General features: G+C 39.5%; 1 protein-coding gene across 2 annotated transcripts; it reads right to left on the reverse strand.

Annotated features, from left to right (window-relative positions):
* Positions 1-973: 973 nt before the first annotated feature.
* On the reverse strand, positions 974-19975 carry LOC306822193 (arf-GAP with GTPase, ANK repeat and PH domain-containing protein 1-like). 2 transcript variants are annotated; one of them, XM_079341027.1, is made up of 20 exons: positions 19188-19975; positions 17412-18648; positions 11213-11271; positions 10976-11063; positions 10167-10252; positions 9907-10048; positions 9693-9827; positions 9484-9605; positions 9132-9293; positions 8636-8719; positions 8265-8369; positions 7998-8166; positions 7428-7556; positions 7205-7342; positions 6771-6830; positions 6036-6187; positions 4479-4569; positions 3345-3567; positions 2850-3153; positions 974-1639 (listed from the first exon to the last, which is right to left on the reverse strand). In XM_079341027.1, exons 2-20 carry the CDS (start codon positions 18559-18561, stop codon positions 1358-1360), a joined length of 3681 nt encoding a protein of 1226 aa, XP_079197153.1. In that variant the 5' UTR covers positions 18562-18648; positions 19188-19975; the 3' UTR covers positions 974-1357. The 2 variants fall into 2 exon arrangements, with proteins under 2 accessions (XP_079197153.1, XP_079197152.1); XM_079341026.1 differs by having other exon boundaries at positions 9132-9407.
* Between the last annotated feature and the right edge of the window lie 1727 nt (positions 19976-21702).

A 21702-nucleotide genomic window follows, 5' to 3' on the forward strand; every position in this document is an offset into this window, starting at 1 on the left:
TGCATGCTTAAGTCTCCCTCACCCTCATGTTGTTAAAATAACACATTTTGAACTAAGGTCTGCCGTGAGTTCAGGAAGAGAAAAACACTCAGAATATAATGGCACAGCTTGGACAGTAGCCTCAGTGTATTGATAATGAATGCTCTATGAATCATTGCATGAGTAAAAAAATACAAATGGAGAGAGATGCTTACATCACAGACATGTACACTCAGTGGAATCATTAGATTAACACAAAAATACATACATTACTGCAGGAAGGTTGTTTTTTAAGACTTTTTTCATAAAGGCCCCGTTTTATAGCTCAGAACCTATGCCAAGTTTGAATCTCTTTAACCATACTATTTAATTAGTCACAGGAGGGATAAAATTAGTACAAAAAAATCCCTAACAATCCATCAAACCAGAATATATCTCTAAAATACATTAGTATCTGACATAAAGAGCTCAAACCATCTGTTTTTGTATACATTCAATCAAAATCATGGCATTGCACATCTAGTATACTCGCCTTGATCAAGAGCTGCTGCTGCTGGAGTCATAATGCACGCCTCATGTACAGTGTTTATGTCACACACAGAAACAAACAGAGAAATCTCACCCCTGGATGTCAGAGTTAAACAGGCAGTTATTAAAGGAAACCGATAGGCTGCACAGCTCAAGAGTAACTCTTTGAGTTTTATACACACAAACAGCTGTACAAATCAAACAATAACAATCTTTAAAATTAAGCACTTTTACATTTTTTGAATTATATTTTATCAATGCATTTCTATACAGTTATTTTGATTATCTTTAAAACAGACCCTCTTTTTCAGCCACTATAAAGTTTTTTTGTTTTTTTTCAACACACACAACATTATTGAAGCACTGAACGACCAGCTGTGCTGAGCCTAACACAGTATATGCACTCTGAATTTTAAACTGACATTCACTGTCAGTAGAATAAGGAAGTGTGGACAGTGGGGGGGGGTTATGTCCAAAGTTTTAGGCAGATAGAGACAGACTCGAAAGTTTAATTTGTAAACTTATTGCAGTTCTTTTCTTCTGACCCCGAGCTGTTCAGCTATGCTGTTTGAGGCCGAAAGCAAAGTCCTGTTCTTAAATGAGAGGAGACTACTGACTGCATGATGAAATATAAATCATACCAGCTGGTATACAGTGCAATACATTCCTTTTAAATCCGAATGCAGAGGCATCTGGATGTAATGTTCCTTTTCTCTTTGTCTCTGTATAGAAAGTGTATTCAGGAAAACTATTATTTTTTTGGTTCGATCATTCTCAAGCAGCGATACACACACTTAATCAGACACACACACACACACACACACACACACTTCACCACCCTGCATTCTCATTACGACACTGCTCTTCTAGTGGTGCTGTAGCTCAGGCTGGTGCCGCCACTCCTGTGCGAGATCCTCAGTGTAGTTGCAACTGTCAGGCTCGGTGTCATGGCAACAGGGAAGCTGGATGTTGTAGCAGCTGCAAAGCTGACTGATGAGGCGACAGAGGGGGAGAGTTCATTAGGGCATCCATGCTGCAGCAAGATGTCGACACACTCCTGACTGCCGGCGCTGCGAGCATAAACCAGCGCCGTCTGCCCCTGAGCGTCCCGGTATCGAACATCACAGCCGTACTGAGGAAAAATAAAAAAGAGAATCAGATTTCTGTGGCACCGATATTGTTCAACAGAAACTGAAAAATGTCAAAACTTAACTAGTAGGGAATCAAACAGGAAGAGAAATGGCCACCATTAAAAAAAGTAAAATCATTTGTGAGGTAAACAATGTTTGCTGCTTGGATTCAGAAATAATAAATATATAAAGCAAGAGAGACAACATGGTGAATGTTTCTGAAATAGGAAGCCTCGTTTGGTGTCTCATCCTGCTTGTTTTTAAAAATATAAATGTAACCCTTAGGCTGTAAACTCTGTCAATTGTGGAGGGTTGATACATGATGTATACTTCTAGGGATTTGGATGTCATAAATAGCAAGATGTCTGTTTTGCTTCTTTTTGTCATAAATGACCTGGTTAAATCTAGATTATTTTAAACCACATATTTGATTATCTCTAAACATTTTAAAAAGGTTTAATCTACCATAAAACTTAAAATAAAAGCCCATCCTAATTTTCAAGTCTCTTTTACTAGCCTGGTGTTGCTGCAAGTTATGATAATACATGCAAGTCTCAGCAAGTCCCCGTTTGCATTAATAGTTGAAATAGTTTGCAGATTAAATAGAAATGGAAAAAGCAGTACAGCCGGTTGGCACAGATGCTGTCTTACAAAGCAAGATCAAATCAGTGATTTCAAATGTCATTTTTAACGATATACCACGAGACAAGTCACTATTCTTTCAGATTTACATTAAAAAAATATTATACTCCTACCAATCTTTGCTGTGTATGAGTTTGGTTTGAAAATAATTCAAGGCAATTGACGTCTTTCCCAGATGAAGGGTCATTTCACAGACTGAATTAAATAAAAGCTTTAATTTGAAGTTTCACGCTATGTTAGAAAAAATATTGATCTGATAGGACTCTTAAATCCTCCCAACAAAGTGTGAGCTTTAGAGCCTTTCACACATAGATCAACCTTGATTCGTGTGCTGAGTCACCATCTCCTGAGGAAATAACTAAGACATTATTGAAGGGTACATTTATTATTTGCAGGAATGGCATTAATAAACATGATACTGTATTCTAAGGATTAATTTCACACCTCGTCTATGCTGCACTTTTACTCTATCATCTTTCCTCCTAACTTCAATTTATTCGTTGAAGTGAAGCCAGCCTTGGAAAAAAGAAGTTTTAATCATTTCTATATCAGAGACAATAAAAAACACACCCAAACTAGCAGCTGTGTCATCACCACGTCACCCTGCTGACAGGCTGCATGCAGAGCCGAGGCGGGCAGTCGCAGCGCCATCAGCGACCTGGCGGAGATGGCCAGGCTGAGGGGGGCGTTCATGTCCTCCTTAGTGCAATGGGCCAAAAGGAGCAGCAGCTTGGGGAGGTTGTGCTCCATCACTGCCAACAGAAGACGACCGGAGAGTGTGATGTCTGGGCCCTCGCCAGGAGTGGGAGGAGGCAACGACGCCACAAAGAGTTTCTGCTCATATTTGGCTCTGATCCATGACTCCCGCTCCTCACTGAGCAAGTGAGAGAAAGCAGAGAGACGGGATGAAAATTCAGTCAAGCAGATTTAAGTCTGTAGTTTTTCTTCATGACAAAAAACAACTTTTTTCTCCTGAAAATGTTAAAGTTTTGCTAAAAAAAAAAAAAAAAAAGCAGCTGCAGCTTATTTGTAACTCGAGTCTTGTTTCTATTTGTTTCACTTTACCGTGTGGCATCAGGTGCAGGTTTACGATGACCTAGTGTGCGTGCCTCCCATATACTGTTCACCATGTGGTTGCCGATGACGCTGAGAACAAGCGTGAGCTCTCGTGGCAGATCATCGAGGTCCAGTGAGCGGACACGTGACAGGTGAGTCCCCAAGTTTCTGTGGATCCCTGAGCACTCGATGCATATGAGAGCCCCCAGGTTCAGACTGGCCCATGTAGGATCTTTGAGAAGAATACAATCAATCAGGCTGTGGTTCCCTTGAGACTGACCTATGTGCATATGGCTGAAAGACTTGAACAATTTGTATATATTTTAAGGCATTTTACATTTCCAATTCGTTGCATTAAAGCAAAGCTTTTAAATCTGTAGCCAATGTCCCAGACAGTCTCAAACTCTGTACCTTTACAGGGTGCCAACATCTGAAGAACATTCTGCACTTTTTTTGTTTGGTTTAAAGACTTCTAAGACATTGATTTTGCTGACCTTATGTCTGAGAACAAGGGCTCTTTATGTTTGTCTTCGCAGCTCATTGCTCGATGTGTGACAAAGAGTTTCATTGGCTGATTAGGCTTGTGATGAACAGGGACAGTGGCTTTGCAGATTTTTCAGGTTATGGAAATGAAACAAATGTTTTCAATGCAACATGACTCAGATTGAGTAAAACGTGTGTGTGCGTTTTGTCTGGTTTGTGAAATGAAGAAAATACATCATCTGAAGCAGTTTTAAACTTGTAAAAACTTGGACCAATGTATTCACTAGGTACGAGTTTTATAAACCAATAATGCCTCCCTGTCTCCCTGCCCATACTCAAAGCATGAGCTGACATCCGTTAGTAAACTAGTGATGTGTCAGAATTCATGCGTGAATTTCTACTACTCCGTTTCTGGCCATACCTTGAAAAACATCTCAACCTAACCAAATCTCCTTTTCTTATGAAACCTGGGTGATAATATTAGGACACCACAGAAAGAAAAAAAAGAGAGCAAGGAGCATATAAGAAGTGTGTGTGGGAGGAGTGGTGATGACACATGTAGAGGCTTCAAACGAGACGAGATGAATAATCAACCAAAAGCCAGACTCTTATCTGCACATGTACAGAGAGCTAAAGAAGAGATGTATGTGTGTCACTAACTAGGAGCGTCACAGTCAACACAGAAGTTGTTGCCCTTCGCATTGCGGATCGCCTGCAGTACCACCGCTTCACTCTGGCTGTTTTTGCGAGCCTGTAAAAAACACACACACAGAGTGCACGGTTAAAACAAGAGAATGCAGACACTATGATATTATTGCTTCCAGCTGCTCTCATTGATTACTATTATTATGATTCCAGTGAACAGGCTATGGTAGAGGGCTATAATTATTATTACCATTTAAAGCTTTCAATTATTTGTTGGCCTCTGTAGACAAACAATTAACTCATGTCATTAAAGTTATCATTAAGAACCATTACATTAATTGAAAATATGATTTTTGGGGATAATTGACGTAATTCCAGTCAATGAACTGAAACTAGCACAGACTATTATTAGACAGCATGGACAGTATAAGTCTGGAGATGTGGCAGGTTTTTGGTGATGGTTGGTCTAATAAGCTGTCCTCATCTCTTCTTTAAAGCAGCAGCAGGATCTGTTTTCTAATGAGATGAGAAGTGGTGTACTACCAAGGGAAGCTAATGTTCCCCTTCAAATTTAAAAATCCAATTTCAGTAAATTATGCCCAGTTGATACTATTTTTCTTCCAATTATTTCTATAATAAAATAAGTCAAATTCCCTTCAAGTGATCATAGTTGGTTACATCCACATATATACAAGTGGAAGTAAATATTGCTTGATATCTCAAGCAATCTCTGACGCTCATCCTGCAGACAGTGTTCTCTGAACGATACAAACATTCTCACTGCATTGCTTTTTTTCTTTGCTCTGATTCTCTGCCCACAAAAGTCCAAAGAAGTGTTCTGTCGATACATGAAGAACTGATATCAGCAGGTGAAAACACAAACGTTGTTTCAGCCTGTATTGTGCCACACCACCTGATCTGCATCAACATAACCTCAGGCGTGAGACTCTTTCCCTCCTCGATGCAAGTAAACACACAAACACGCAGCTCTATTAGTGCTTTGGTAAAAAGAGAAAACATGTTCTTTGAGATGAAGTGAGTAAGCACTTCATTATAATATTCATAAGGTTTTGTCAATGGTCCGTTAAATGATAGCTGTATAAAGGAATGACACCATTGCTTCACACCGCGAATAAGCTTAGAAGATACAGATTTGATTACAGAAAATAAATATGCTAAATATGAATCATCTGCGTCTTCTTAGTTCTGGAGGGAATCTGAGTAAACATAATATGTAAAGCATTAGAATCACACTGTTTTTTTTGGTGGCTTTATTATATTTTCAAAAAAGGACGGCTCTTTTGTCTCAAATGACTAGTCAATGTAAAATCTTATGGGGCCTTATTGTATTAGTGAGACACTCATTCAATGCTTATTGCTTTTCCTTTTCTCTCATACAAATAGATTGTGTTGATGCTTAGTACTCGTTCTATGGCAACAGTAGCAGCTAAAGCATGATGAATTAGCATTAAAAACCCAGTACAGACATAATTAAACCAAGTCATTTAGAACAAAGGATAGAATAATGATCTATCATTATAGAATAGTGTGTGTTTTTTTATTCATTCTTGCCTTGTTTTTGCTGCTCTCACACAGCTGCAAGCTAGCCAGGATCTGGCTCTCGATGGCTTGGACCCAAGAGTCCCTCTCCTCCACACTCTGGGCTTCAAAGTGCCACGTTTGGCCAGTGCTCGACACCACAAGGAAATCAAAGTTATCCTCCTCTGACACAGGAAGAAAAGTGAATAATTATTTTTGCATCAGATTACATTCTGTCAACTTTAAACGTTCAGTCAGGAGGGGCTGCTTTAGCACAGTTGGTAGAGAAGGAGCCTCATGCACAGAGGTTACAGTACTCAACACACTGATTGCTGGTTTAACTACAAGACGTGAACATGCAACCCACCCACACTCTTTCCACATATTCACCCTCTTGAATAACATATTTTTCTTAAAGCAAACAGTAGCAGAAATGTTCTGCCCAGCAATATATCAGCAATCTTCTGTTAACATGAATGTCTTCATTTGCAAGCATCAGAGCAGAATGACATCAAAGTCCAATGATTGACTAAAACAAGCCGGTACATGTTGCTTATAAGTTATATTAAAACCATAAATTTGACCTTGAAGCTTTAATTAATAAACATGTTGTTAAAAAAACAGATATGTGGAAAGATTATAATAAGAAAAGTTTTCATGTAAAGGTTTTTCAACAAAATCTTGGCAAGGTCAAGTGTCCTTTGAAAAAGCACGGAAAAAGAGGCTCAGATAGATTTGAAAAGAAAGCAATGTGAGAGATCAACATACCTGTCTTGCTCACATTTCTTAAGCTACCAAGGCTTTTAAGTTTCCACATTTTGCGCTTTGCTGTATGAGAAGATGAAAAAAGAAAAGAAAATGTCCAAGAGAAGCATTACATTTTGAAACAACTGTTCACACTAATAATATTTTAAATAATATGTTTCCCTGGAACACAGTTTGGAACTTAAAAAAAAGTACTGGGACAGTTACGGTTTCACTGTAGCTGACCCCCACCATAACTTCTCACAAAGCATTTTATATTCAAACAGTGTTCCAGGGACCAAATGTTCCTCTGAGCACAGTTTGTGTATACAGTTGTGAATATATACTACAGAATCACACACAGTGCAGCTTTTAAAAAAAAAACTGTTAAATGAAAGTTGATTTTACTGTATTACTGCTAAAAATAAAAACACAATATCGAGGGGTTTAGTGTTTACCGTCAGCTTGTCCTAGTGTTGCATCCCCTTTCATGTTCATACTCTTCTTTCTGCGGTGCTTCTTTCTGTCTGTCACTGGGGAGGAGGAGCCAAAGTCTTTGGTGGAGGAGGAGCTGGAGACACCCTCGACTGCAGAGTCTGACAACAAAAAGAAGAGTCCAATTTAGTTTTGCTTAATGAGTTATCAGATCAATAAATGCACTACTAAAGGTTCCTTCCTCACCAACACTTTGAGCGTGGTTGGACAGTGTAGAGGGGCATCGCTGCACTCCTCTGTTACTCCTCAGAAACAGTGCACCCCCCAGCCCTTCCATCTCCTCCACCTGCAGGAGACTGCTGGCACTTACAGGCACTGAAGAGATAATAGAAAGTGCAATGTTATTAATATAAACATAGAAAGTAAAACAGAGTTACTGATATAAAAAAAATAAATCAGAATCAGCATGAACACCAGAGAAAACTACAGATGTAGAATCTGACTGAAGAAGTGCTAAAGACTTTCACAAGCTCTTGGATAACTTGTAAAATCCTTTAGGGTACACTTGTTCTCTTGCAGAGAGTTGCTTTTCTTGCAACTTTTTGTCCTCTCTGGTGCAGATACTTGACCTCTGTGATTTTTTAAGTCTTGGAATGAAAGAATCGGCGCATCAACTGCAGAAATGCTTCACCAGCTTAATTCCACTCCATAGTATTTTGCCTTCCCTTAAAGTTAAGAAATACTACTCAGATTGTATTTTGCGTCATTTTTATGCATACACATTTCACGTTTCACTTAAAAGGATGGTTATTTGACCTGGGCTGAGGCCCTCTGTTCCTGGCACATCTTTAACCCGTCCGTTGAGCCCAACCTGGAGGCCACCAGTGGGTGCAGCGGGTACGGCACGAGGCGGTCTCTTTCCTGGTACCTTTACTGTTACTCGCAGCAGGTCCATCTCTTTTCCTGGTGTGTTCAGCATGTAGTCCTGCCAAGAGAAACATCCACTGTAACAGTCAACCTCTCCATCAGTGGTGATTTCAGCAGCATCCTGCTCCACAGCTCTGTGCTAACACACTGACTCACATTGACACTGGAGTGATAGGACAGTATGCCATCGTTGGACAGCGTCACATACTTCCTCTTCCACTCTTTGTTGAGCGAGTTCCCACTGCGCTTCAGCAAGATGCCCTGATGGAGATGATAAAACTGAAGTGTGAGAATATATTTGAGTGTTCCTCTTGCACATTTCAGCAGCATGATGACTGCTGGCTGTTAAAAAACAGCCACTCTCCTTTTCATCAGGCCAAAATGAGAGATGGAAACACTTTTTCTCTCCAATGGATGTAACTGCCTTTAAAATATGATTGCATGAGTCTACTGATGCGATGTCCTCTGCACAAGGTTATATCCTACATCATATTCGTATCTACATTATGTTTAAACCTGCATATTACCTGTTTGATGGGAATGCAGCGTCCACTGCCAAGATCACCCTTAAAGTCTGCACTCCTCCTGTTTGAGTCACTGCCTCTGCGACCCTAGACAATTCAGAAAACAATTGCGAATTTTCTCAATAAAAGATATAATTTAGGTACAATCAAATTAATTAAAAAGCCATTAAAATGACTGAGGATTGAAAAATGATGTTTTGCCTACCGAATTAGTTAACGAGTTGTAAAGAGAAGTTCATTACTTTTATGTTCAGCCTGTCTTTTCACACAGCTCTCTATAAAACCTTGTTAGCTGTTCCAGGAATTAATATTTTATACTATAGTGCTACTTTGGGGTTTCTTACATCAGACCATAGTTTGTCTCTAAGTGCCTATAATCCTGACAAGTACTTGACGTTTTATGAGTTTTAAATAAAAATGGAAAAGCATAAAAAAATAAAAGAGTTCATAAACAGGTTTGCTTGAGTTACTTCACATCGATAACTTGACCAGTATGTACCGCAAATCTGGGCGTGCGTCTCCGTGTGGTGCTTCGGACTGACCCAGGCACGGCCCCTTCCTGTCTTTCGCCTCTGGCTGCCTTGCTGATGTCTTTATGGCTGATCACAGGAGTAGAGGGAAGTGATGAGGAGTAATCACTGCTCTGACCACCGTTACTGGCCTGACGAGAGGAAGGAGCCGGAGAGAGAGGGGGCGATGAAGCGATAATTGAGCAGAAAAGGGAGATAATTGAGTTTGTTCCAACTGTATTCTCGAAAATAGCCTGACAGCAACCCTGAAATAAACAATACATTCAACAAATGAAGTGGTGCAGCTCAGTACCATTTTAAGACAGTTTGGAACAGTTTTACCTGTCCTGGAAACACACCAGACACTGGGGTGGAGCCTCCAGAGTGGCTTGGAGAGTTTGGGAGAGATTTACAGGAAGCCAGTAGAGCAGCTTGCTTCTTGGCTGCCATGATTTTCTGAGCAGCTGTGGAACAAAAACAGCAAACATTAGCAGGCACATATCACTTATTTGTTATTCCTAAAACTTCAACAGACAGATCCTGACACATACCATCAGTAAAGACTCTGTTCACGTTGAGGCCGTATGTGGCACAGGTTTCATAGTATGTGCAGCGTCGAACATCCGAGCAGAGCTGTCGGGCCCTGGCATCGTCGATTACTCTGGGGTTGGTGCTGCTGATCTTATCTAGAAAATACACAAAACAATACAAGTTTACCTCTGCTATTATTTGAATCAAAGTACATTTTGTGTGCCCGAATCTTACCCTGAGTGCCAACAACTATGAAAGCTATCTCTGATACAGGTCGGTGGAGGGCAAGCTGGTGGTATATTTTGTAAACTTCCTGGAAGCTGGACTCGTTTTCCAAACTGAAGACTAATATCACTGCATCCACCCAAGCTGCAAACTGTACAGAAGAGGATGAGAGCAGCAATCAAAAGACAAAGCAGATGGGTAAAAGTAACAATTAAGTTTATTTAAAAATGAAGTATAATTAGTTGTCCACATCTCACATTTCAACTAACCTGAGCATCTGGGAGTTCTGTTTCTTCTCTAATAATCAACAGGTGGCTCTGTCCATCTACCAGGACGTCCTTGATGTACTGGCGCCCTGTATGTATACAGTGTACCACACGAATTGTTATTTACAGTGTAACATTTAAGGTATGACCTGGATCTTTGTTATCTTTATAATCTTGCAGTCGGTATTAAAGTTAATAATTGCACCAGGGTAGGAAAAGAAGAAATGTCTGCTGTGACCTGTTTTTTAAAGCTTCCTGTTGATGAACATTTGGAAACACATATTTAGCTAAATCCACAGCATCATCAGGCTATATTTCAATGTGAAACAACATATTTCATATAGGCTGTAGAGCCCGTTATTTAAGTGATAACAGAAAATACAAGAATTAAATCAATTAGCTCGCCATTATTTCTGATTGTTAGCCATGTCTGCATTTATAAATCTTGGCTATAATATTGCGTCTTTCCTTTTGTTTCCTCTATTACGATCAAACTCAAATGTTACATGGAAGTTACTGAATGCTAATATTACCTATTGATTTACACAGTAGTACACTGGTTTTTATCAAATATGTTGTTTGAACTTTAAATGTGAAAAACTCTCCCTGAAGTTTTTACTTTCAATTGTGTTCAGTTGCTTATGAAATAGAAAGCATACATTTGTCAGAATCCCTGTGTTCACACAGTATTACAAAACAGCTTCCCATACTTAGCTTGCACAAAAAAATGTCCGTCTTGAGAATTGACAGTTGTGTATCATAAAAAAAAACCCAACATGTAATGGTTGTAGGTAAGATTGTGTGAAACAAACCCTCAGAGTTCTCTAGCTGCAGGTAACTTCCTGTTAAATGTCTGTGGACCAGAGCAGACTTCCCACTGCACAGACCTCCCAAAACACCCTGAAAAGCATACAGAGAGAGAGAGACACACACACACACACACACACACACACACACACACACACACACACACACACATTCAAAAACCCAAAACAAACATGAAATCACACATGCAGGTTTGTGAAATAAACATTTATCCTAATGCTCACCAGGTGAAGCTCTTGTATCGTTTGGCTCATGGTCCATTCTTGACTGCTTGTGCACACAGCTGCAGGGAAGATTATTGAAAGCACAACAGGGGGAGAGGAGATTTAGTCATCAAACTGGAGGAATATACAGTAAAGATTTAGAATATTGGTATAGTAACTATTGGAGAAAAAAACAGGATACAAACAGCTAAGCAACCTTAGTATATAAACAGAGACAACTCTCATCAAAATGTTTATCTCACTTTTAGATAGACAGCTAGCAATGAAAACAAAAGTGGTTAGCAAACGTTATCAACCCAGAAACTGTTCGTCTTAACATGACATATCCAAATTAGTGATCAAACTATAAATTATTTCACGTTTAGAGTGTATGTTAGTAGGCATCTTCACAACAAAGAGCATAGCTTAAACTCTTATTTAGTCAAGCTAACTAGCCTAACAGTAGCCTACTCCTGCTTTTTACTGTATTCAGATGGTTGATCTGTTTTCGAAGCAGATGAAGAAGATTGGGGACTGGTCCCCATAACGGTTATCTCTTCAATCCTGATTTCTTTGATGTTAGGGTATAGTAGGCCTTAGTGTCAAATAAAAAGAGGATATACAATTCTTTTGGTTTTGTGATCTCAAGAAGGTACAATGAGACTGAAAGACTTTTGAAAGTGTCTGATCACATCAGACAAAGGTCAAATCTGCAATGCATTTGATTTTCTCTTGTTACTTTAATGTGCAATTTATTTCTGATAGGCTATAATAGAATTTACTTTTTCAGAAATTATCTAAAATAAATGTAGTCAAATGACTCAACATCATATGTAGGCGGAGGCAGACATCAGCATCTCCAGGGATTAGAAAGACTCATTCCTCAAAGAGTATAGTCTTTAAATAAAACATCACTACAGACAAACGCTTCCATTTAAACATGTGCTGTATCTGTCTGTAAAGGAATTCCCTATACAACCCAAATGCACATGATTATATCGACATATTTTTATTTTATATCTCACTAGTCTATTCCTATTGAATGTAAAAATCCTCAGTAATAGAGCTGTGTTTGTCTTTGGTGATAAGGACTTACATTTGTCAGTGACAAAAAGATGACAGAGTTTTAATAATGAAAACCAACATTATGCTCAAAGTGACACAATGATAGATAGTTGAAGATTAAGACCAAATATATCTACTTAACTGCAGTACTGTAATTTGCTAGTTTAGTTTAGTTTATTAGTTTATTTGTCAGGGACAATGTACAAAATACATTAATCTTTCGAAAATATGCTTTGTACCAGATTTAGCGAATGCTAGTTTCCATCTGCTGTCCCCGGGCAGGTGCACACAGGATTAAAACATGACATTACAAATAACTGTCAGTAGCACAAAACAAATACATGCAGTAGTCATTTAAAAGCAGTAGTCATTTAAAACTAATCAGATGGTTTCTTTTCCAGAAAACCATCACAGCCTAAAAACTGTTAATTAATTAATATTTTAAGTTTTACGTTTTTTACTATGTTAATTAATATTAACACAGTAAAAAACTTTAGCAACAAAATTACACGCGTAAAATTTAAGTGCGCTGATGCTGACACAGCTGATTATTGAGAAGGTGTTTCTTTAGGTTTCTAGAGAAGTTATTAAGATCCACAGACAGCTTCAGACTATCAGGAAGTTGATTCCATTGTTGAATAGATTTAAATGAAAAGGCTGTCTGTGCAAATACAGAGGACCTCTTTGGGACGGCACAGTTTCTGCGAGTGGTGGAGCGGGATGTTCGGGTCGTTTGTTCAGAATAAAGTTTTATGAATTCTTTCATTGAGGGTGGAGCAGTATTGTTAACAATTTTGAAAACGGTTCTTAGATTTGTATATTGAATTACATTGTCAAAACTTAATACGTTATATTTATTGAGAATATTGCAGTGATGATGGCGAAGGGCTTTTCTATCAAGCACCTTTAATGCCTGATTGTAGACAGATCTGAGTTGTTTGATTGTGGTCTCATTGGCCTGAGACCAACAGGACAAACAGTAGGTGATGTGTGAAGAGATCATGGCATTGAGATACATGAAAGATGCTTCAGTAGTCAAGCTATTCCTAATGTGTCTAAAGGTGGAGATATTATATTTAATGGAGTTGCACATTCTTTTAATGTGTTTTTTAAAGCTCAGAGTTTGGTCCAAATGGACACCTAGATATTTTATCTCTGTCACAATGTTAATTTTTTGTCCATTAATATAGATGTTAGGCATATCTTTGGCTTTATTGGACTTAGTGAAATACATTCCAACTGTTTTTTTAATATTTAAGGTCAAGCAAGAAGATTTAAGCCAGTTACTTATTTTGTCCATGGCTGAGGACAATTTAGTGGCTACTTGCTCCATGTCCTTCCCATGTACAAAGATGACAGCATCATCTGCATACATAATGATGTCTATGTCTTTGCACACAGCCGGAAGATCGTTGATGTAAATGCTGAACAACAAGGGTCCCAGGATTGATCCTTGTGGGACCCCAGTTGTGCAGGGCTTCAGTGAGGACAATGCGTTATTTACCCTCACACACTGCATCCGATTTGAGAGATATGATTGTATCCATTGCAATGTCTCCATGGACAGATTATACTTAGAAAGTTTGGACAGGAGGACACAGTGGTTTACCGTGTCAAAGGCTTTTCGCTTTGTGCTTGTTTGTTTTGTAGCAGTCAAGTCGAGTCAAACATTATTTAAATAGCACATTTCACAAACAAGGCAACAAAATGTGCTTCACAAACAAAACAATCATAAGTTGTTGAGTCCAAATGAACAAGATAGTAATAAAAAAAATACAGACCTCACACATGCATGTTTGTAGCCTACTTACAAACAAACATGTACATGCAACTACACCCAGATACACAAATACATACATATTAATATTAAGTGTGAAGGTAAGTGCAACACAGACACAGTCTGTATAAAAAGCGTTATCAGATTTAGCACTGATGAATGTAGTGCACACTGCAGGGTTAGCTGTATTTATGCTTCTCTTTACTGAAGTCACAGCGTGAAACTCACTCCACTAAAACAACCATAGCTAACTCATCATACAAATTAAATTCTGAGGTCAGCTATGAATTTCAACCCCACATATTACAGTAAATGTAAATTGGAAGCCAAATGATCTCATATTTAGCCAAAAAGAAAGACTCGACCAGTGCTTTATCATCAAATGTCTCCTCTCTTTTAGGGCTTGAGGTCAGTATTTTAAAACAACTTGGAATAAAACAGATACAAAAAGTGAAAAATGAAAAAAACCTTGAAACATGAGATTTCCTCTATCAAAGGCAAAATTTAAATTCAAATGATTATTGAATGACTCGCTGAGAAGATCTTTGCCAGGCTGCACTTAACATTCTGTTTTGAGAGCCTTAGCCCTAACCTCAGTAGAATTGCAGCTGAGGGGCCTCTGCGAATTGAGATTCAGTAAACAGACAGACACACACACACACACACACACACACACACACACACACACACACACACACACACACACACACACACACACACACACACACACACACACACACACACACACACACACACACACACACACACACACACACACACACACACACACACACACACAAAAGGACACCACACACACGCACACATACACACACCTGCAGATATACTGACTGTCAGTGAGGACTCGTGCACACAAAAACACTCAATAATTCTGTTGAAGAGATGAAAATCTGTGCAGGAATCACGATCAGAAAGACACTTTTATTCACACACCCACACACACAGATACACTCTGAAGTTGCTGGGTCACGTTGCGTTCGGGCGGAGACACAGACGTCGGCCGTCTCTCTGGGGACACAGATTCTGACTTTAAAAAATCCCCTTCATCCCCATGTTGGGCAATCCCCACGCCCCTTCACTCCCCTCAATCAACAGCGTCACCGCACAGACCAAATAGCATCTCTCACTGCTTGCTGTTGCCATGGCAACTCAGTTTTCTAGAAGCCTCTAGCCAGGGTCTCTATACAATATACAATAAATGGTCTCTCATGGGTCCAGCAACCAGTGTGAGCGGCACAGAGACACGATGTCCAACTGGTCACACATGGATTGGAATAATGTCCCTGTGTTTTAATAATACAGATGAATATTTACCATAAAAATGATCATTTATGTGTTAATATTTGTGTTACAAAAAACACTCACTATGCTGTTTGCAAACACTTACTCACAATATTGCTTTAACAAATGAATGGGCTCTGTTTGAAGGCTGATTAACTCCATACACAGGTCAGGAAGTGACATGTCCCCGCTCTCTTCACCATGAACACAGCTCTGTGTATCCCCAACCTTAATTATTCATGTCCCACTTACTACTGACAAATTATTCAGAACCTTCTCTGTTACCATAGTCTCCATTAAGGAGGATTTTTATTAGATATCAATACAGATTGATATGGCTGAGTAGTTTGCTTTATTTCAAAGAGACAATATGTCAATAAGGGTTTTCAGTACTAATTTCTGTTTTAATTTCAGCATTTGAAATAAAGGGAGTACGTTACTTAGACATCAATATATATAAACTTTGGCAAGAACAGTATTCTCTTTCACAATGATATAGTAGCAGGGCTAAAAAAAGAACAAACTGTTCTTTGTTCAAACTTTGTCTGAAACATCCAGAAGGTTTGAATCTTATTTTCATTTGTTTGAGGTTGGTTTGAGATATTTTGGTCTTAACCATCACTTCAGATCTCTTGAAGGACTGTGAGATTTTTTTTAAAGAAAACTAATTGACCTTGAGACACCTTAAACAGCATTTTAATTGTAAATCTATCACTTATGTTGGGGATGGTATTTATAATCTATTATATCATGAATCTGAGAATTTGATTTGATTTTTTTTTTTTGTTCCTTAAATTCTCAGATAAGGAAAAATGTCCAAGACAAGTCCCTGAAATGCAATATGATGTTTTCAAAGAGCTGTTCTTTTCTGAACACCCCAATAATCACAGACACCAAAGACAAGCTGAAAAACATTCTCTCTTTCAAAGTTTTCTTTTGCCTAAGTAATAACTGAATGATGAATGGATGATAATAATTAATGAATCTGTTTTCCGTCATCTGACAAAATCTTCAGCAAATTCGTTCCTATTGTTTTGAGATCATCGATGCAACTGAGTCAATGCTCAAAAACAAGTCTTTAGTGGAGTGAATTATGATCGATCATATTCTGGAAAAAATCCAGACTTGTAACATATGACTAATCTTTCAATTGTTTATAATTCTGTTACTCTATCATACAGTATGTAGATTTAATTTTGTTTTTCTTGTGCTAGTTTTGTTGTTCTGGAACCTTGATGTTAGACTGACTCTACAAATATTAAAAAAGAATTTAAATATCTATATTTGATTAAATCTCAGGTCGGGGATAAGACAACAGAATTGTTTCAACTATTTCAAACAATCTTAGACCTGTATTCAGACATGCTACAGTCAAGCTGCTTGATCATCACCTGCACTGTCAACCAGCCTCTTGTACACTGGTGCTTTTCATGAAAGGTTTTAAATTAACATGCTTTCATGTTTATAAGTGCAATTCTTCCAAAGCCAGGAATTGGCTCAGAAATAGACATCCTACTATCTCCAACTATATCAGCCTATTTTTAGCTTTATTTCTAGGTTTAACTTTAGCCAAATTTAGATCAACTTTACATCTAAATAATCACCCCCAATGAATCTTTGCTTGATGGTTAAGTATAACAACTGTGTCATCTACTGCACAATACAATGCAATGAATTTGACGAGCATTAGGGCCATACTGGGATATTAAGTGTAAGCAAGACATTGCTTTAGTTCCAAACAACTCTAGACAGTAATCATAATGATAATAACAATAGTATCACAGTAAAACAAGATAGTAGTTGTAGTTGTTTAATTGCTAGCCTGTAAAGGGAAACACTAGAAGTGACAGTTTTTCAGAAATATCTCAGGGTAGTTTTCTATCTATTCCACAGAGTTGTGTGAATGTTGATCTGTCAGTTCATGAGACAATCTGCTTTCTTGATTGCTGTTTTCCTGTTTATGTTGTTTAATTCAGTCCAGCACTGTGGGTCTCTAACTAACAGATGTATGAAATTATGAGGCAGACATGTTGAAAATATGGCAACACCACATGTTTTCAGGTTATGAGGAGGACTTACCTTCCTCCTCACTCGAGCCTCTCTCCACAGCTGGATAGAGGGGCGGTGCAGCGTTGACACTGGGCGGTGCAGCTGCACTTTTGGTGAAAATGCCACTGATGAACTTGAGCATCTTCCTGTCTCGAGGTGGAGCTCTCTGGATGGTTCCTCCCTGCGCCTCCTTCCCCCTCCTCAGGTCGTCAGAGGGGGAATGTAGGTCGCTGTTATCCAAAGTACGACTTGTACCTTTTCTCTGAGGCCTGGATGTGTCGGTGACAGGAGGTGCAGGGAAGGAAACAGAAACTGTCTTAAATCTCTCCGCCTGAGGGCTATCCCTGGTCATGATCCCAGAAAACCCCCCGCTCATGGGTGCTCCTGGGCGAATCAGTGTGCCCCTGCCGTCACTGTCTGCCCAAGACGCCCTGTAGGGACCCAGAGTTGTACCTGGCACGATTGGGGACTGGTCCCCATAACGGTTATCTCTTCGATCCAGAGTCTTAGCAGAATGATAGAGGCTCGTGTTAGCATCTCTGAGGTCCCTCCAGCCACCAGAGTTCCCACCTGCTCCTGTATGTGACCGCATGAGGACTTCAGCTCGCTGGCTGACCGGCTGCTGAACAGAGAAAGGGAGGCTGCAACGTGAGCGACTGTTCAGGTCTGCTCCATTTTCCCCCTTTAGATACAACATGGGGGGCTCCCGATAGATCTCTGTCTTTGGGCGCATGGCGTCCGAGCGAGGACCCTCCCTGCGAAAGGTTCCCTCAGAGGTAGTTCCTCCATACACTTTGACCATCTGCCTAACAGGTGGGTGCACATAAAAAGTGTCTTTGCTCTTCCCAACTGATACATCCTTTTGTTGCCCACGAGTTTCCCTCCTCTCAGGCTTTCCCCAGCTTTCAATGGGGCTACCATACTTAACCTGTACCTGTTCCAATGCTTCTTCCTCCACCAGTTTGGGGTCTTTTTCCTCCCCTTGTGTACACACAGATCCTTCTTCTTTTTCAGGGACATGCTTCACCTCCTGCTCCTCCTCCTTCTCAGGGCTCCCTTCCCCCCCTGTAAGAGCCTCCTTCTGGTTCTCAGCTACATCGTCTGGCACAGCCTCAACCTTCACCAGAGTGAGGGAGATGAGATAGGTGGTGCGTTTCTGCGGGTTGCTTTCCTTGCTCATTGGGCCAGCAGACTTCAGCACGGTGGCAGCCACTGTCTTACTCTAGCCAGATCTGCACGCCTCAGTCATAACAACATGGACCGAAGACTGGAGAAGAGGAGACAAAATATCAATCACAGACGTCCAATCGAACCTCATTTAGCTGATTGTGTCTCAGATCAGGCCTCAAAGCTTGTCAAGAATCGCAGCGTTCTTTTTTTTTTTTTTTAACAAAAACATGAAGAGTCAATGATAAAAGTGAGATGTTTTGGGTTGCAAATGTCAAGAATATATTCAAAATGCTGACCCAGTGATGGAGCAAGTCTAGACCAATGTTTTAATGCCTACATTATTCCTCCTCAATGCACATTGCTACTACTACTCTTTATCACGGCTTCATTCATAATCGTCCCCTCCCTCTCTCAGCTATCCTTTTAAAAATCGTTTATTCTGTTTTAATTTAACAAGCAGACACACGGCTCAACATCAGCAGACATTTCTTGTTTTTTCTGTGTTGATGTCAGGCTGGAATTATGCAACAGCCAATACATTAGCTTGATCCATCTTTTGACAAGGACTACAATGAACATTGGCAGATTAATCCCACTTAACTCCACTGTGCGTCTTTGCTTCAGCTCATATCGTACCTTCATTTTTCCAAAAGGATATCCATCACACAGTCCCTTGTACATTTGGCTTGTGGTGAGGAATATCTCACCATCAGATTACCATTCATATCCAACAAGGCTGAGGGAGCCTCCAGATGATGAGTCCAAGAGGTGGAGAAATCGGGTGAACGAGAACAGGTTGCAAAAATACACTGGAATGGAAATCATTCACATGTCACGAAGCGTCTAGCAGCTGGAGCCTCCATTCGACAATGTCATGCATAAAATTATGTATGAACGGTGCGAGGGTCACTGAAAGATGCAGGAAAAAACATCTGTTGTTATGTCTCCAGATTTTTTTCTTTTTTTTGGGGGGGGGGGGGGGAAGAGATGATGAAGTAGCCAGATTTCAATGCCTCCTTGGTCCAGTATCCTTCCTCCGGGGAGCAGCTCCTCTCATTCACCGCATCCTCTTCTTCGAGCACCTGATCCAATTAGCAAGTCAATAAAATGTGTCTGTGAGGCAGAGGAAGCCCACCAGCTCACTACAGCCCCTCCTCCTCCTCTCTCCTCCCTTTTTTTTTTTTTTAACCTCCTCTCCTTGCTGCCACAGAGCTTTGCAGCCCCCCTGCTAGCCCGCTGCTGCTAGCCTGTCTGACAACCAGCTCTGCATCTGATCCAGACTAAGGATGAGACTCACAATGAGGTGGTTCTGGTGACGGTGCAAGGGTTTATCAGGTTTTTATCTGTACCGACACAACAAAAGAGACAGGGGGGGAGCCTTTCCTGCCATTGCATCTGCTCCGTCTCCAGCTCTCCCCCCCTTTTTTTTTCTTTTTTTTTTCAAAGCAATTTATGAGCAGCTTCAGCTTCCTCCTCCTGCCACACTGCCTGTCCCCTCTGAGGGGAGTGCAAGCTGTAAGGAGGAACCTGGACATCTGTGGGTCATTGTTACAAGAGAAAAAAACAGAAAAAGCTTGATGCAAATAGGATAAAAAGGTTGCTGATGTAACATTGTTGATAATTCCACTTGCCATCACTTAGTATCTAATTAAATTACACAGAGAAAAAAACTGAAGATATTCATTTGGGTTTTGATGAAAACATGCTGAGAGGGGAGGAAAACATTGCTGCTAAAACATGCACAAAATATCTCCTCACTAGGAAACGGCTTCTCTCTCTTCTCTCCGTGTCTCCTCATCCTCAACCTGCCTCAAAAATGAATCCAAAGATCAAGGTAATTAGCATGTTTTAGTCACTCTTTCAGATAAATATGAGTTTATAGATCCTTTAGAAATGAAATGAATATTTTGGAGCAATCAATCCACACCAAACAAGATTAGACTAAACCTCAGAGGGTGGAGACGCTATGCAAAAATAGAAGATGTGAATATCTGCTTTGGAAAATGGATAAAGATTATGTGTGCACATGAATATTTTACATTGCAAGTTTTTGATTTAAGACTGTGGTTCTATTTAGGTCAGAAATATGGAAAAAAAACACGAGGTAACATTTTTCAGCATGGGGAACATTTTCTGTATCGTCCATTTTATTTTCAAATACACACAATATTAATAAATGGCTGTGTTATTTTGATTTGATTTGTTATTTTTGTCTCGTCTACTTTTGAGGAAAGCAGCAGCATTCATGACAGTTTAAGATGGAGTTGTGACGATGACAATTGCTGCTGGTTGAGTATTTCACGTGATTTTTATGTCTACAAGCAAAACATGTAGTTGGAGCAGCCCATTAACAAAGGTCTAATGTTGGACAATGACTTTGCAAAAATAAATAAATCAAAGAAAAAGTACTGGTTATCAATTTCACATGACTATCCTTTAAATAGAAAGATATTTGAAATTCTTTGTATTCAATTATTCATTAGATTTATATAAACTAGAATCTCCTGCAGGATGGTCTGTGTCTGGGAGCGCTGCTTTCTTTAAATCTTCTGGAGGTAGATTAAAGGTGTTGTAGGAAGATGCTTCAGGCTGTAGATGTTTTAACCAATGACTTTCTGTTCTGTGACTCAGGATATGTTGATTATTGTATTGTTTGTAATTACTCTGTGTTTTATGTCTGTAACTTTTTCTTGTGCTGCTGCCCCATTTTGCTGGGAGACTCTCATAAATGAGATTCTTAATTTGAATGAAGTTTTTTTCCTGGTTAAATTCCTTTTTAAATAAATTAAAAATGTATGATCGTGAATGCTTTGAATTATTTAAACACTGAATGGGTAAAAACTTACAAATGATTATACACCTAGTTTTAAGATCTTTTTGGGGCCATTTTTGCCTTCATTAGATAACAAAGTGGCAGAGTGATAGCAGAGAGCAGGGGATAACATGCAGTAAAAGGCGAGGATTAAAGCTTCTGTACATGGAGCATGCAAAATAACCACTAGGCTAACCAGCGCCCTCATGCATGTAGTTTGACAATGTGTGCTTTGGTTAAATCTTTGTGAGACAGGAAAGAAATTCAATCGCAGAAACCCCAAAAAAAGAAACATGTCGTCCTGACTTTGACAATCACAATCTGTCAGTGTTTATTATT

The sequence above is a fragment of the Symphodus melops genome (genome assembly GCF_947650265.1).
Source record: "Symphodus melops genome assembly, chromosome: 4".
Taxonomy (NCBI): domain Eukaryota; kingdom Metazoa; phylum Chordata; class Actinopteri; order Labriformes; family Labridae; genus Symphodus; species Symphodus melops.

Coding starts and splice junctions, on each gene's coding strand:
- LOC306822193 (XM_079341026.1), bottom strand. CDS start 18,561: ATGAGCAAGGAAAGCAACCCGCAGAAACGCACCACCTATCTCATCTCC. Junction 9,828..9,906: donor CATAGTTGTTGGCACTCAGG/GTAAGATTCGGG, acceptor TGTATTTTCTAG/ATAAGATCAGCAGCACCAAC. Junction 9,606..9,692: donor GAACAGAGTCTTTACTGATG/GTATGTGTCAGG, acceptor TTTGTTCCACAG/CTGCTCAGAAAATCATGGCA.